Below are 17,372 nucleotides of genomic sequence, written 5' to 3' on the forward strand. Positions count from 1 at the left end.
GATGTCAGAGTTGTTTCTGAGGCTGTGGATGGCATTGCGTTCCGCATGGCTGAGGTTATGGGGCAAGTGATGCTGCTTTTCCACAATTTCAGCCCGTGCACGTCGGCGGAAGCACTCTATGTAGAAGTCCAGTCTGCTGTTTCGACCTTCAGGAGGAGTCCATCTAGAATCCCTCTTTCTGTAGTGTTGGCAGGGAGACCTCTGTGGATTAGTATGTTGTTCAGAGGTATTTTGGAAATATTCCTTGAGACGGAGACGTCGAAAATAGGATTCTAGGTCACCACAGAACTGTATCATGTTCGTGGGGGTGGAGGGGCAGAAGGAGAGGCCCCGAGATAGAACAGCTGCTTCTGCTGGGCTGAGAGTATAGTTGGATAGGTTAACAATATTGCTAGGTGGGGTGAGGGAACCATTGCTGTGGCCCCTTGTAGCATGTAGTAGTTTAGAAAGTTTAGTGTCTTTTTTCTTTTGTAGAGAAGCAAAGTGTGCGTTGTAAATGGCTTGTCTAGTTTTAGTAAAATCCAGCCACGAGGAAGTTTGTGTGAAAGGTTGGTTCTTTATGAGAGTATCCATTTTTGAGAGCTCATTCTTAATCTTTCCCTGTTTGCTGTAGAGGATCTTGATCAGGTGATTCCGCAGTTTCTTTGAGAGCGTGAGGCACAAGCTGTCAGCATAGTCTGTGTGGTATGTAGATTGTAATGGATTTCCAAGGTGGGTGAGGTAATATCTTTTCTTGGACCAACTTCTGTAATATCCTGGGAACAATGCAACTACTCTGCATACTTTCTGAGAGCATAGGAGGTGCCTATGTTTCTTACAGTGAGCATGCACAAAGCTACCTAAGTACTGACACCACCCCACAGTGAATATGCTGCTCAGAGCCCTAGCTCAAGTTAAAGCCCCAGAGGCCCCAAAGTGGGATTCTCAAACTAGACATTTACCTGTCTGTCTCACCACTGGGGCCTGACCCTGTAAGCGTGCTCAAAGCAAATGTACAGGATCAGGCCTCACACAAGACAGCTGGTTCTTCTTTGAATGAAGGTCCCATGTACATTCCACTTGAGTATGCATGTGATCCATGCTCCTGAGACTGGATGATATTTCACGGCCATGTCCGTTGTTGGTCTGTGCCTGCCATCTCCTTCTCATCCCCACACCCGAGGATGTCAGGGGCAGTGCAGGCAGACTACCTTTCCCATTCCTTTCTTTGCTTTGTAAGTTATAAATAAGGCTAAGATTTTGTCACGGTTAAATAAAAGTCACGGACAGGTCACAGGTAATAAACAAAAATTCATGGAGTCTGTGACTTTACTAAAAAATAACTGGGGTCAGGGCTAGGTAGGGGGAAGAATGGAGTCTGGGGAGGGACCCACAGGCTGAGCCCCCCACCATGGCAGAGGGCACAGCCCTGGTTCCAGTGGCCGCAGCAGGGAGCGCAGTCTCTGGGGGTGCACACACTCCGCTCTGGAGCTGGCCGCAGCCTTAGGACAGGGATGCACGGCCCTGGCTGCAGCCCCCCGCCAAGCTCCGGCGACAGCCCTGGGAAGCCATGGGGGACATGTGGCCCCCACTGCAGCTGCCGGCTGGGGCGTGCGGTCCCAGCTGCAGCTCCCAACGGAAGCCACAGGGCTGGGACACAGAGTCCTGCCTCCAGCTTTAGCTTCAGCTGCTGGTCATCTCATCACAGCACCCAGACTTGCTTGATGCACGGTCTGATGTTTCTCCGGGGTACCAAGGGCTGAATCACCTTGTTACTCCCTGTCTTTAGCGAGAGAGAGTCTTAAATGGGAAGGTTGGGTGTCAGCTCCCTGACACCACTAGCCTGTCAGCTGCTCAAGCACTCTCCTCTGGGCTGCACCAGCCCTCCTGTTTTTGCCCTGCAGGTTCACAATAGGTGCACCCCAGTCCCCGAGTCCCCTTGAAACATTCCCCTGTGATATCCAACCCCTGATACTGGCTACTCAGAAATCCCAGATCCTTTGCCCCCAAAGGAGCAGTGTACCCCAATTTTACCTTAAACCACCACTCCTGTATCACACACAGCCCTTGTGAGCCCTTGTAGTAAAACAAATGACAGTTTGTTTAAGGGAAGGAATAGAGATTCCACTAGAAGCAAGAAAAAATGTTGGAAACAAATTGTTACAATATAAAACAAAATCATAAACTGTGAACTAGGGCCTATATTGTATTAATAGTTACCTTCCCTAACTAGTAAAGTAAGTTCCCCCCACGCCCGCACAGTGCAGTCTGTGGCAGAGCTGGCTGGCTTCCCAGGATCCAGTCTTTCATGAAATACTCCTGCTCAACAAGATGTCTCCTCAGTGAATGGATGCAGAGTCTTTCTTCACCCTGTGATATACTGAATCAGTCCTTTGTCTTTATTGACAGGGTGATCCCCAGTCTGTTGTTATGTTCCTTCTCACATTCAAGTGGTTTTGATTGTTCGTAGTTGTCTTTGATGGTTTTCCATTGACTGTTCTGGGAAGGGTTAAGGGCAGACAGTTGAGCCTGGCATTACATCCCCAGCTGACCGAGGAGGGGTGACAACTTCCTCCTGTTTAAATGAGCTATCGCTGAGACCTATGATTCGATGGTGACTAACTTTTACTCCAAGACCATAAGGCATAATTTTTGATATAGTTGCATTATTCCTTAAATATTACCTGTATGCGCATCTTGCAATGATTATGAGTATTGAGAAGTTACAAGCTTTCCGTAGAGACCTCACATGCTACGCTTTATGAATAAATAGCATGGAAGTGATGTATTGGTGTAGTGAGTTTGTCAGGTCTGAGACAGGAGTTGCTTGTAAAGAATAATGAACCCTTTGCCAGTTGGTACCAATGGGCCTCTGTGTCACATGCTGAATCAAAGGCCTGATGGAAGTCTATAAAAAGGACTGCACGAGGCTTATTAAATTTACCCATCTTCTCAAAAAGCTGTCTCTTGGTAAAGATCTGGTTGATGGTGGAACAACCTAAGTCTAAGCCACATTGAATATCCCAGCCTTTGCCATGAAGTGCATTGCTGATCAGAGATGTCAACACAGAAGCAAAGACTTTTCCTGAGGCTGACAACAGTTTAATAACTCTGTAGTTGCTACAGGTCTGACTGTCCTGTTTTAACAGAGGCAGAATAACCTTTCAGTCATCGGGGGGTGATATTAGTGCACCAAAATGGTCTGGAAGAGACTAGGCATCCACGATACAACAATACTCCCATGTCTTCAGCAACTGAGGTTGGAGCCTACAAACATTTATGCACATGCTTATCTTTGTGGATTGCATTCTTAGGTGCCCATCTCTCCCCATGCATTGTATAGGAGACTAGGTGCCAAACTCAGGCTTTGTAGATCCCATGGTTGTTCCAGGGATTTTTCTAGGTACCTAAAAGTTAGGTGTTTCAGTGCCTAAATCCCTTTGTGGATCAGCCCCATCTGCCTAGGCTTCCACCTCCTCCAGAACCTGCCATGGTGGGCTCACCCCCTCCACTTCTCAAGATGCTCATCAGGCAATCACCTGACTTTTTCCCACCTGGGCCTCTACCTGGCCCAAACAGCTGTTCTTAAAGGGTCTCTACCTCAGAACAGGGCTGGCTAGCCTCAGGCCCTGAAGGGGCAGAGCACCCTGAGAGCTCTGACAGAGCAGAGCCATAAGTGGGGAAAATTGGGCAACTTCCCCTCTTGCGACATACCTCGCTCTACTTCCCTTCCCCGCCATATATATCTGCTCCCATTCCTACCCCCCTCAACAATTCCTCCCCGCGACTGTTTCACCAGGCTGAGGGAGTGTCTCCAGGGTCCCCTTCCCTCCACTGCTCTTTCCTCCCAGGAAAGAACCTAGAACATCCCTTCTTCCCCATGCTGCCTGCAGCAGTGAGGAAGGGACAGCTGCTTCTGATGCTGCTGTTTCTAGGAGAAAGGGGAGGGCAGAGCAGCTCAGGAGAGTCAGAGCTGTGCAGTGGAGAATGGAGGGAGGGCTTCAGCTCTGCTTTCTAATCCAACCAACAGCAATACTCCTCCATTTCTGTCCCCATTTGAGAACAAACCTCTGAAAACCAGCAACTACAGAATTAAAGTCCACTCCAACTCCACAATGCAACCTTAACTCTGCCCTTTTTGTGCCATATCCCAGCGTGATGTGAACACACATACTAGCACTCACCTGCTCCAGAACACTCTGGAGACAGAGCACATGAGCCCTGTAGGACCCAGTCTAACATCTGTTTGCTGACGCAAAATTTGGGTTTAGGTCAAGCGTAGAGAACAGGAGCTACCTACACCTGGCCTGCACCCAAACACTGAGCCTGCTCCACATAAACTACCCCAGATACGCTACATGTTACCACCCCTTTACTGATGATTCTTGCCGAGACGTTGCTTTCACTTTTTCCTCACTAAGCCCTGGAGACCATGGATGTTTATGGTAACAGATGGCTAACAACCATAGAATATCAGGGTTGGAAGGGACCTCAGGAGATCATCTAGTCCAACCCCCTGCTCAAAGCAGGACCAAGCCCCACTTTTTGCCCCAGATCCCTAAATGGCCCCCTCAAGGATTGAGCTCACAACCCTGGGTTTAGCAGGCCAATGCTCAAATCACTGTGCTATCCCTCCTCCCAAATCCCATGGCTGGAAGATCCCTGTGCACGTCTACTGACAACCCACAAAACTCAGTGCTGAAATTAGACATTCTTGATCTCTCCTGGTACACATGTACTTCTCCTGTTATCACAGTGACAACTCTGCCATCCTGCTCCAACTACTCCCTCCACCATTCACTACAGCTATACCCGACACCGTGAACACAGCTGGAGTGTTTGCAGATAAATACTGGAATTCAGATATGTGGAACCCAACTCAAACAATTACATATTCTCATAGTTGTTCATGTCCACCTATTATGGCACCACACTTACTGAGCCATTCCTAGTGGGTATTGCCGGTTACAGAGGGCAGAATTAAGGGATGTACAGGGATGATGTATATTTTAACTTAGTCTTTCCTAGTTTTTGGACATTTGTTTGAGTTACCATAATTCTTTATTTCCTGGCTTTCAGAGGTTTGAAAGTAGCTGAGGCATTACTAGGCAACCTTAACTCTATTAACGAAGTTTTGGGGCAGTTAATTTAATCCTACTTTTTGCTGTCGGCCTCTTAGCCAGTTTTTGATACATGACAATACTATTATGGATTGGATGAAACATCAGTGAAGTTGGTAGGTGGAACCACCACCCTTCATTTTAGATAGCTGTAAGAAATGATTAAGCTCCTTTTTAGCAACCCCCACCCAAAACAAAGGCATATGAGAATCTGCTCAGGAATTAGGATTATGTGAATGCGGGCTTTGCAAGTTATTGTCTGGGGCAAGGGTGTTGGTGGGGAGGGGGAAAGAAGCACACTGAAACAAACTGAGAAGAAAACTAGACATAGCTTGGACACACACACGGTGGTGGTGGCTGAAAGAGGCTTGGGGGTGTAAGCAAAAAACCATATCTCCTGTTGTTGGGTTCCTTCTGTGTTCAGGGAAACAGGACTTTGTAGTTTCCTTGTAATTAAACAAGATGGCATCAAAGACTCCAAGCTCCATTGTCCACTTCTCTTCCCAACTTGAACAACCTACAAGACCCAAATTTTTGGCTAGCTGCTCAGGCCAAAACCAGATAACAGTACTTTGCCTCTGACCACATAGCAACGTAGCTTCGTTAGTAGCCCATTGTGAGGGACTTTGTCAAAGGCCCTTTGAAAGTCCAAATAAATTATGTCAACTAGTTTTCCATTATCCACTGCTTTATTGACAGGTTTGAAGAATTCTCAGAGAGTAGTGAGAGACTATTTCCCTTTGCAGAAACCCTGGTGCTTAAATGCTCTCCTGATCTTGTAGGTGTTTTCTTATTCTATTTTTAATTATTGTTTCTGCCAGTTTGCCAGCTACAGATGCTCAGTATTTCACTAAATCAACTTTAGAGCCCTTTTAAAATGTAGATATTACAATGCTACCCTTAAGTTCCCCAGTAAAATAGCTGTAAGAAAATGAGGGAGTTTCACTTCCAGGAATTTTATTTCCCCGTCCCTCCCCGAACCACTGGGGGTCTCTGCATGGGTCCCAGTGCCTCTGAAGGGGATGGGAGTCGCCCCTGCACAGCTCTGCCTACCCCTCGCTACTGCCCTCCCAGAGATCAGGCATCTCTGGCTCCTTACACAGTATGAATGATGTTACAGTGTGGGGGGAAGACAGGTTTGCCTTTCCTCTCTTGCACCTATGTCAGTCTTTGCTCTGCTTTGGAGGCTGCATAACAGGAGGTTTTGCCTAGCCTTGGTGCTCAAGCAGGGCAGCTCCCAGTCCCATGTGACAAAGACACACCAACCCAGGCTCTTGGCATGATTCACAAAGGGCCTAGCCTTCTGCCATTTATGTTAATGGCAAAATTCTCAAATGACTTCCCTGGGAGTGAGTTTGGGCCCAAGACTGCCCATCTAATAACCTCAGAAATAAATCAGCCAATAAACCCTGCCTTCGGGGGTGTGCTTTGGTGCTTGGGATTAGGTACCTGCTAACTCCCATGGAAAACAAGCCCGACTCCAAATTGAAGTGGGCATTTCTTTCAGTTTCATCCCTGAGGGGCAGATTGTGGTACTCTTTACTCTGCTGACTGGTATCTTTCCCCATGAGTAGGGAATGGCGCAATCTATGCAGTAAGGTGCTACTCTGTGTGTGTGTGTGTGTATGTGTAAAGGGGCCGTAGACTTGCCCCTCCGGAGCAGCAAAAAGTTGGATTGCTGTATGTGTTGGAAACCAGCATCAGGGGTGGAGTGCTGGGCAGTCCAGCTAGAAGTACAAAAGTAGCAAACTCCTGGTTTCCCCCTAGTCTGTACATTCTCTGTGCTCTGGCCCTCTGACATTTCAAACTCTTCCCAGATGGTTTGCTCCCACAGATAATCTGCTTCTGCACATGTCCCAGCTTTCAGTTTCTGCTCCCACCAGTCTTTTCCTTGGGAGTTTGAGATTATTTCCCTTTGTGGTGGGAAAGGACAATTATACAAGAAAAGACAATGGGCCAAAGCATAAACCAGTGTAATTTAGGTCTTCCCCTAGCACCTCAGCTTGCATGCCCCACCTGGCAAGAGCCCCCTGCATGTGTCTACACAGCCACGGAAGTGAGCCTCCCAGCTCCAGTCAACATACTAGGAGTAGCGGGGGCTCACGTTAGCACTCTAAAAATAACTGTGCAGACAGCACTTTCAGGCTCTGATGCCGGGGGGGTTGCGGGGGGACAGGCTTCAGTACCTGAGCTCCAACCTAAGCCGTAACTTCAAAGCGCTGTCTACGCAGCTATTTTTAGAGCACTAGCATGAGCCTCACTAGCCCAAGTGTGTCAACTTGGGCTGTACAGACATGTCTGTGGGCTGTACAGACATACCTTTAGTCTCCCTGCGTTGACTCACCCCCACTTCTGCCCTCCTTACATGTCAGTTCTCAGCGTGGCTATGACTTTCCCAGAAGGGAGGAGCATAGCAAGAAAAGCAACAACAATCACCCCCTCTTATGGAACGTAAACTCTCTGTACACCTTCCTGCTGCTCTTTGGTATGTAAATTACAGTAATTTAGGCTCCCTTATGCGTGGATAAGTGTGTTTAAGAGAGTTAGATTCTAGGCAGGGCTAGCTTACATATCCTTACACACTGCCTCTGAGTCTGACCCATTGACTTCAGTGGAGATATTTTTCTCCTAATATAGCTAATATCAGTACTTTAGAATTGGTGATACTGCCAGTCATGCTGTATATTGGATCTTAAATAGACTCTCCTTGAAGGATAGAGCTACAGATTTGTTTTTCTGCTGTTGCTGGGAAGGACAGGTTCCTTTAACTCGTAGGTGTCAAACCTGCTTTGTAGTCTGCTAAATGGCTCTTTGATGTGAAAAGCCCAGATTGTCTGTTAACAGCATCAATTATCTGTGTCCATCTTTCTCAGAACAACTCTGAGACCTTAATCCTTGCAGTGTAAAATCTACAGTTTATGTCTGGGCTGATAAGCCACAAAGGCTGTCTTTGGCATCTGATATTAAAAGGTGCGCAGAGCAAACACACGCCAAGTGGCTTTGAAATGTCTCTCCTGCTTTTTCAGTGTCCGCTCAGAGAGAACCAGTAAAATAAGGCCTTTGCAGAGGGAGGGGAAAGCCAATATATTCTTAGAGGAAATTGTGAATAAACTAAAACAGGGAGTGATTGTTGCTCACTGAATTAGTCATTCAGGAGTTAAATCATCGTTAGTGATAGTGGCTTCCTTCCCAGGTGTATGCGCTGCTGCCATCTGGGTGCTTGGAGACCAGAATTAAAGTGGTAAAGTTATGACTAAGCCAGCTCATCACCCCACTCATATCGTCCTTAGCAGAATGAACCCAGGAAGATCTTCCCCACACAAGAAATTAAGACTCTCTAGAAAGTAACAGAACTGTAATGACTTCGTCCCCTTAGATCAGTTTCTGTGATCAGTAATTGTTTCTAACATTGGATCAGCAGCCTTACCCAGGCTACATTTTGCTAATAGTTTGTATAGTTTCATGTTTATTTAATTTTAATCTTAGTGAAGAATATAGAACTGCTCCATCTGATCACTCTACTGGTACATACCGCCAGGTGGCCCACCTCACAGTCCTATCTGGTTGGAATCCTGGTGCATCTAGTCTGGTCTCTCGCCTCCCTTCCATACTGGATTGAATCAGTTGTGCGGGTGATCTAGTCCAGTTTTCTGCCACCATTTCAGGTCAATATGGATACTGCAGATGTTCAGGTTCATCATTCCCCTTTCTAACTGTACCATGGTGGTCGTGGAGCACAGCCCAGCAGGAATTTCTTCCTGCTGTGTGCAGTGATTTAGCTTCCGCCCGAAAACATGATTCCCCTCATCATTGTCTTAGCTTCTCTGAGAACAAATCATGTGAGTGGTCAAGGAATTACCCAGCTCTTTTACTCGATGCACCATTGGCGCCTCTGGCCCCTGAGGCCATGGGTCTCTCACACTTCGTGGTGTGCAGTAGCTGTTTCACTCATTAGCTCTATATGTGCTGCCCTTTCATCAAGGGCAAAGGAGGGGCCATTTTCACTGTGTCCTTCATTATCACATAACAGCCCTGGAGGCTTCCTGCTGTTAGCCCCTTCCTCCTACCCCCTCCCCCTCAGGTAGCACAGTTAGTCCGGTTTTATGTTAACAATATCATGTGAAGCATCTTATGTTACATCTTTTAAGATTGCAGCTGACCTGTGAATAGCTTGTCAGCAGGCAATTCTCATAGGGTAGAGAAGATCTGTTTCCCCTAATTAGACCCAATGAAGTTCCAGTTATCCTGCTTTGTCCTTAATCAGACCTTCCCCTCAGCTGGCTTGGTGCTGAGAGGAGGCTACTGCTCTGGGGCTGACAGATAGTCATGCATGTCTTGCTCCATCTCCAGGGGATGGGTCTGTCTTTGCGATACACTGGGCCTCACACTTTCCTCCCTCCAGAGTCCTTGGGTGATGCTGTCCAGACCTGGTGATTTACTGCACTCAAATCTCTCCAGTTGCCCCATAACTCCCCTGCTAGAGACTTTGATCTCTGCCAAGAACATGCTCTGATTTCCTGTGACCAGTGCCCCAAAAGGGGCATTTCTCTTTTGATGAAGTGATGAACAATGCCCTGGCATTGCCCTTTCCCCACCTTTCTATTGCCCTCTCCTCCCATGGGGGCCCTAGATGACTCTTAGTCATGCTTCTTGCATTCATATGTAGTTGAACCCAAGATGGCCCAAGGAGATGAGCTTTGGAGATGTCAGACAAAGGTACAGGGGCTGGGTTGAGATAAACCTGGCTCAGGTTTGGGTTTGGATTGGATGGAGCTACAGTTCAATGAGCTGTTCTCATGAGATCATGGCCCAAATTGGGAAACCTCATAAGATCAGCCATTCTTGTGGGTCTGCCACGAGGTGGGCCCCATCTGAACTGGATCTAGGAAACAGGCTCTGCTATTTGAGGATTCTCTGTGGAATCATAGCCATAGACACTGCTGTGAATCAGACTGGAGCCTCCAACACCACAACATTCACTGAGGTTTGGATTCCATCCTTTGGTTTCAGTCCCTCTCCCCTGTTGTGCATAAATGGTAAAGTGTCCCCCTTGAGGCAGGGGAGAAGAAGAGAGACCCTCCTTGCTGCGCACACTGCTCTGTAGCCTGGGAAAGATGCACTGAGCTAAATGCTTATAAGTTCTACTCCCAGCTTCTTTAACTGCTCTAGTTATTTCTGTGTTCTTCACAACTCATGTGCCTACCTCAGAGGTAGCAGCTATCCTTCACCTATTTCACAGAAAATGTAACTGAGAGGCTGGGTGAATTTTCCACAAGCAGAGCTGGAAATAGACTCCTACCTAGACTTTAAGGTCAGAAGGGACCATCCTGAACATCTAGTCTGACCTTCTGCACATCGCAGGCCACAGAACCTCACCCACCCACTTCTGTAACAGACCCCTAACCCCTGGCTGAGTTACTGAATTACTCAGATCATGGTTTAGCGACCTGCAGTTACAGAGAGTTCACCATTTACACTAGACAGACACGGGGTTGTGAGGCTGCTACTGTCTCCGTGCTAATGTGCATTTTCCTTTCGTTCAAGTGGCCGCAGCTCAGGCTTTTCCCACATTCAGTCCCTGCAGGTGGCTACACTTGAGTACTATAATGTCTTTAGCTGCTTTACCACACTCTGATCCCAGAGCCAGGAAGGGCCAGACTGCCTTGGCATGTATGTGGCCTGCTGAAGTCCTAATTATACATATATGGATGAACTGGTAACCTCCAGGGACATGTGGTGATTGTGCTATTCCCTGGCTGAGAGAGGGGCTCTAGCCATGTGAAAAAATGACTGCATTCTCCCTGTAGTGAGACTCTCCCACCCTACACTGTAGCCAGACAGCACCGAGCTGCTCAAGCGCAGTGGGTCAGTCTATGTCACTGGATTTGTTTGGAGGCAAGGAGAGAGCGGAAGAGACACGCTGTAGCCTGGTGGTAGCAGAGGGGAACCTTGGCACTGACGAGATGCAAGTGCCTCAAGCCCTGGCTGAGGAGCTTCTGAACCTGCCCCTCTGGTTACCTGCATGAATGCAGTGAGCACCTTCTCTGTAGCCTGTCCATTTCTAATATATTTGTTTTTGAGATGAGGTGACCAGAACTGCACACAATATTCAAAGTGTGGGTGTATCATGGATTTATATGGCAGCATTCCGATATTTTCTGTCTTATTATCTATCCTTTTCCTAATGGTTCATAACATTCTGTTCGCTTTTTTGACTGCCGCTGCATAGTGAGTGAATGTTTTCAGGGAACTATCCATGATGCATCCCTTAATACAGTACATGACCTATTGTGCCTTATTTATAATGCTTAACCTCGAAAGTTAGATGTTTTTCCCCTGATTCTTTCTTTTTACAGAAAAACAGCCTTTAACACAGTTTTGATAGAGGCTCAGGGATTCAGTATATTTATTTTTTATTTAAATGTTTTAGAGATTCTACTAAGTTTAGCCTTAACATATTTTAATTTAATTTCATTTTAAACAGGTTTAGTTTTACAAAGAAAAATATATTGCAATTTAAAATAACAAAATAAAAAAATCCTGTTTAAATTAAAAAGATTCTCCACCCTGCAGTGAAATCAGACCTCCTTTCAGTTTGTCTGAAAAACAATCTTCAAGTGCCACACATGATTGCCACAAGTGCCTTGCTCTCTGGAAGGTACTTGGCAGCACAGGGCTGACAGGCTCTGGAGAGCAGCTCATTTTCCTATTTTCCCAAGGGAAAAGTAATCCCAAATCACTCATTTCACCTCCAAAGTATACCCCCAGAGTCTCTTAGGAGACAGCCCCATTGTGCAGTCACCCTCTCATTGGTGGCAGGGAGTGTGTCTGGGAGCAGCAGGAAGGCAGGATTGTGGGGTCAGGCCATATGGTTTTATCATTAGCCTCTATACTTGGTAACTCTGTAAAGGAATTGAAGGGACAAAGAACCATGGCACGGAGGTTCAAAGTAGGAACTATCCTGTCCTTCCCTACTGGCCACCTATGCTACAGTGACAGGACCTGGGTATCTATTAGGGACTGCCCTGCCCTGCCTTGCCTCTTCCCCACATTACAGGGACAGATCCTGGCTGAATTTGGCAGGGCCAGGTCTGTTTCTTTCTCCCTAAATGGCATTTGACATGGAGAAACAGTCATTGAGAGCCCAGGCTGGCCCTGAATTCAGAGCAGGGAATTCTGTTTAGATTTTCCTTTTGAAAAGATCCCAGATTGATATACATGGCCTGTCAAGGGCCAGGCTGCCATGGCCTGTCCATGACCTTGCCAAGGGCCAGGCTGCCATGGCCTGTACGTGGTCTGCCGAAGTCCTGATTACACATATATGCATGAACTGTTAACCTCCAGGTACATGTGAGGAGTGTGCAGTTCCGTGGCTGAGAGAGGGGCTCTAGCCAGGTGAAAAAATGACTGCGTTCTCCTTGTAATGTGAGCACCCTACACTGCAGCCAGACAGCACCCAGCCTCTCAAGTGCAGTGGGTCAGCCTATGTCACTTCTTATGCTAAACAATCTGTTCAAATCTTGTATTTAGCAGTGACACTTTGAGTTAGTTTCCCAGACCTGAAGAAGAGCTCTGTTTAAGCTTGAAAGCTTGTTTCTCTCACCAACAGAAGTTAGTCTAATAAAAGATATTACCTCCCCCACCTTGTGTTTCCTCTGCGAATGTGTGTGAAACCCTTTCTCTGATCGGATACTGGACACCGATTCATGTTGCCCCCATCTCTTTGCAGTGGATTTTTCTGGGCCGATCAAACAGTCTATTTAATTGAGCCGTTGGGAGGTGATGATAAGGGGGAGCATGCGGTGTACCAAGCGGATCACCTGAGAGTGAAGCGTGGGACCTGCGGAGATGCCAATGTCACTTTGGAATACGACCATGAACCGAAAGTTGCTGCCGCAATGAAGCCCCATCACTGGGTAGGAAATCACCCTGTTCCTCTGTGTTGTAGTTTTAATTTGTAGGAATGTAGGGCCTGATCCAAAGCCCAATGAGGTCAGTGCAAGTCTTTCCATTGACTTTGCTGGGCCTTCGATCGGGTCCCTAGCACAGTGCCTGATTGCAAAGATTCTGCACGCACTTGCTGGGGGCCTGCAAGGAGCTGGCTGGTCACACAGTACCAGCATCTCCTCCTCATTTCCAAGGGATACTGAAAGGAGGAGCACATAGACACGGGCTGAGGAGATTTCAAAAAGGCTAAGGCATTTCTCACACTTCAGATACTTCACTGCCTCCTAAGTGGAAAGTCTGGCTGTGAGCAATTGCTGTAGTTGTCCCTGGGATGTCAAGGCCCCAGCATTGGGTTCAGGAGACCCAGATTCAGTTCTCTCCTGCACCACAGACTCCCTGTGTGACTTAGGTAACTCACATAGTCTGTCTTTCCCTCCCTTCCCGTCCTCTCTGACCTGGACAAATGCAGGCCTGGCTGCAAAGGCAATCCTCATTTCATTGCCGCCTCCCCTTTCCCACCATATCAAACACAGACTGCATGTCTTTACCTTTGAGATCCTCCAAGGCTTAGCCTGACCCATTAATGACTGCTGCTTAAAGCAGCTAGTTCTGGAACCCACAAGGGGAGAGGCAATTCTTGATTTAGTCCTAAATGGAGCACAGAATTTGATCCAAGGGGTGACTATAGCTGAACTTGGTAATAGCAACCATGATGTAATTATATTTAACATCCTTGGGGGGTGGGGGAAGAAGTACCAAAGAAACTCACCACAGTTGCATTTAAACTTCAGAGAGGGGAACTACACAAAAATGAAGAAGCAAGTTAAATGGAAATTAAAAGGAACAGTCACAAGAGTGAAATGCCTGCAAGTTGAATGGAAACTTTTCAAAAACACCAAAATAAAGGCACAAATAAATGTGTACCCCAAATAAAAAGAATAGTAAAAGGACCAAAAAAATGCCAGCATGGTTAAGCAACTGTGTAAAAGAGATGGTTGGAGAGAAATAGCATCCTTTAACAACTGAAAGTCAAATCCCACTGAGGGAAATAGAAAGAAGCATAAAATATGTCAAGTCAAGTGTAAAAGTATAATTAGGCAGGCCAAAAAAGAATTTGAAGAGCACCGAGCAAAAGACAAAAACTAATAGCAAATTTTTTTAAGTACACCAGAAGCAGGAAGCCTGCCAAACAATCGGTGGGGCCTCTGGATGATCAAGGTACTAAAGGAGTGCTCAAAGAAGACAAGGTCATTGCAGAGAAGCTAAATGAATTCTTTGCATCAGTCTTCACAGTGGAGGATGTGAGGGACATTCCCTCACCTGAGCCATTCTTCTTAGGTGACAAATCTTAGAAACTGTCCCAGACTGAGATATGAATAGAGGAAGTATTGGAATAAATTGATAAATTAAACAGTAATATGTCACCAGGACCAGATGGAATCCACCCACAAGTTCTGAAGGAACTCAAATATGAAATTGCAGAACTACTAACTGTGGTGTGTAACCTATCACTTAAATCAGCTTCTGTACCAGATGACAGGATGATAACTAATGTGATGCCAATTTTTAAAAAGAGACTTCAGAAGTGATCCTGATAATTACAGGTCAGTAAGCCTAACTTCAGTACCTGGCAAACTGATTGAAACTATAGTAAAGAAGAATTATCAAACACATAGATTAACATGATTTGTTGAGGAAGAGTCAACTTGGCTTTTGTAAAGGGAAATCATGCCTCACCAATGTATTAGAATTCTCTTGAGAGGGTCAACAAACATGTGAACAAGGTGGTCCAGTGGATATAATGTAGTTGGACTTTCAGAAAGCCTTTGAGAAGGTCCCTCAACAAAGGCTCTTAAGTAAATTAAGCAATCATGGGATAAGAGGGAAGGTCCTCTCATGGACCAGTAACTGGTTAAAGGACAGATAATAAAGGGTAGGAATAAATGGCTAGTTTACAGAATGGAGAAGGGTAAATAGCAGAGTCCCCCAGGGATCCATACTGGATCAGTGTGTTCAACATATTCCTAAATGATCTAGAAAAAGGGGTAAACAGTTTGCAGGTGACACAAAACTACTCAAGATACTAAAATCCAAAGCAGATTGTGAAGAGTTCCAAGGAGATCTCCTAAAATTGGATGACTGAGCAACAAAATGGCAGATGAAATTCATTGTTGATGAACGCAAAGTAATCATATTGGAAAACATAATCCTAACTATACATACAAAATGATGGGGTTTAAATCAGCAGTTACCAGCTGAAAACATCAACTCAATGTGGAGTGACAGTCAAAAAAAGCTAACAATGTTGGGAACCATTAGGAAAGGGGTAGATAATAAAACAGTAAATATCATAATGCCACTATATTAATCCATGGTATGCCCACACCTTGAATACTGCATACAGTTCTGGTCACTCCACCTCAAAAAAAAAAATGATTAGAAATGGAAAAGGTACAGAGAAGGACAACAAAAATGATTGGGGGTATGGGACAGTGTCCACATGAGGAGAGATTACAAAGACTGGGGTTGTTCAACTTCGAAAAGAGCTGACTAATGGGGGATATAATAGTGGTCTGTAAAATCATGAATGGTTTGGAGAAAGTAAATAAGGAAGTGTTATTTACCAGTTCAAGTAACACACGAACTGGGGTCACCCAATGAAATTTATTAATAGGCAGCAGGCTTAAAATGAACTTCACACAACACAGTCAACTTGTGGAACTCATTGCCAGGTGATGTTTTGAAGACCAAAAGTATAACTGGGTTCAAAAAAGAATTAGGTAAATTCATAGATGATCGGCCCACGAATGGCTATTAGACAAGATGGTCAGGGATGCAACCCCATGCTCTGGGTATCCTAAGCCTCTGACTGCCAGTTGCTGGGACTGGACAACAGGGAATGGATCACTTGATGATTGCCCTGTTTTGTTTATTCTCTTGGAAGCATCTGGCACTGGTCACTGTTGGACGACAGGATACTGGGCTAGATGGACCATTGGTCTTGACTCATTGTGGCCATTCTTATATTCACTCTACAGATTTCCTTTCCTGCATTACTGAGCTGTCAGCCCTGCCTCTGTTCTGCCAGAGACGCCAACCTGCCATGTCCATTAGTCCTGTTTCCCTGGATATACCGCCATGCTCTCTGCCATGCTTCCCCCATATACAGGAGTTGCCCTTGTCAAAGTCCCCAGAGTTACTACGTTGTCCTACTTCAAATCCCTGCAGTTGCCTTCCGCTATGACATGCGCAAAACACCCGGGAGCAGTGGCTTGGCAGTGGGTGTGCTAGGTGGCTTCCCTCCTACCTTGTCCTTCCCCTTCCCTTGGTTTGTTGATTTTTCTCCCCCGGATTGTGAGGTCTTCGTGCAGGGATTGCCCTTTTATTGCCAGTGTGTGCAGCATCCATCGCTGGTGCCATGACCCAGGCTGAGGGGCCAGGTGCTATCGTGATGCAGATAGTCCATAAAAAGACATTCCACTTCAAAATGCCGTGTGTTTTCTATTGACAGCTCCCACCTGCACCACAGAGGAGGCTGGAGGTGGGATCAGTTGGGGTTTTGGGCTCCTGGGAGGCAGTTTGGGTTGATAGGGTAAGGACGTTGGGCAAGTGTTTCTGATTAAATGATCAGCAGTGACACGATTAATTATCTTTGCATTTAAATTTACATTCCAACTGCTTTCCCTGGGTTTCAGAGTTACAATCCATTGAGCTGGGCCCTCTCTGAGCTATTGTTTCAGGCCCCGTGCAAGTGTCATTCCCCATAATTTAGCTTATTGTTTTAGCATCCCCTGGGAATTGTATAGAAAGAGTTTATATGGAAGTATTTGCAGTACAAGCCCCAGAACTGTTAGCCCATGGACTTTGAGAAAATTCATTCTAATACACTAAGTTACTGTATATTGAACCACTAGTGAAAGAAACAAGAAACTTGGGACTGCTCATGAATGATATGTACCCCTTGAGCCAAACCATATTGATCATTGGGTTTGTGGCTGTTTGGGAACTTGGGACACTTCTTCTGCAGTTTAGAGTGGGAGGCAGAAGTTATAAAGCAAACCAGCACCAACAAGTTTAGCAGCTAAAGTAAGTCACCCAGAAACAGGTAGGCCATGTTCCAGAATACAACACGTATGAAGGAAGATGTCCCTGTGAGAACATGGCTCGTGCGCTGCTTGTGCTCAGAACTATCAGAGATGGAATTCAAATCCTGCATGGCATTTGCTTTTGACTTTCAGAAATCGGCTCCATTTCAGAAAGGGACCAGATATGTGGAGTTGGTCTTGGTCGTGGACAATGCGGAGGTAAGGGGAACAGGCTGAGACC

General features: G+C 46.1%; 1 protein-coding gene across 2 annotated transcripts in view; it reads left to right on the forward strand.

Moving 5' to 3' along the window:
- Nucleotides 1–17,372, forward strand: part of ADAM8 (ADAM metallopeptidase domain 8) — a 99,867-nt gene that overhangs the window by 30,119 nt on the left and 52,376 nt on the right. For both annotated transcript variants that reach the window (XM_073353122.1, XM_073353123.1), the window contains exons 6-7: nucleotides 12,829–13,015; nucleotides 17,285–17,350. In XM_073353122.1, the coding sequence (XP_073209223.1) occupies nucleotides 12,829–13,015; nucleotides 17,285–17,350 (253 nt within the window). The remainder of the gene's footprint in view (nucleotides 1–12,828; nucleotides 13,016–17,284; nucleotides 17,351–17,372) is intronic.

Source organism: Lepidochelys kempii, chromosome 7 (assembly GCF_965140285.1).
Source record: "Lepidochelys kempii isolate rLepKem1 chromosome 7, rLepKem1.hap1, whole genome shotgun sequence".
Classification (NCBI taxonomy): domain Eukaryota; kingdom Metazoa; phylum Chordata; order Testudines; family Cheloniidae; genus Lepidochelys; species Lepidochelys kempii.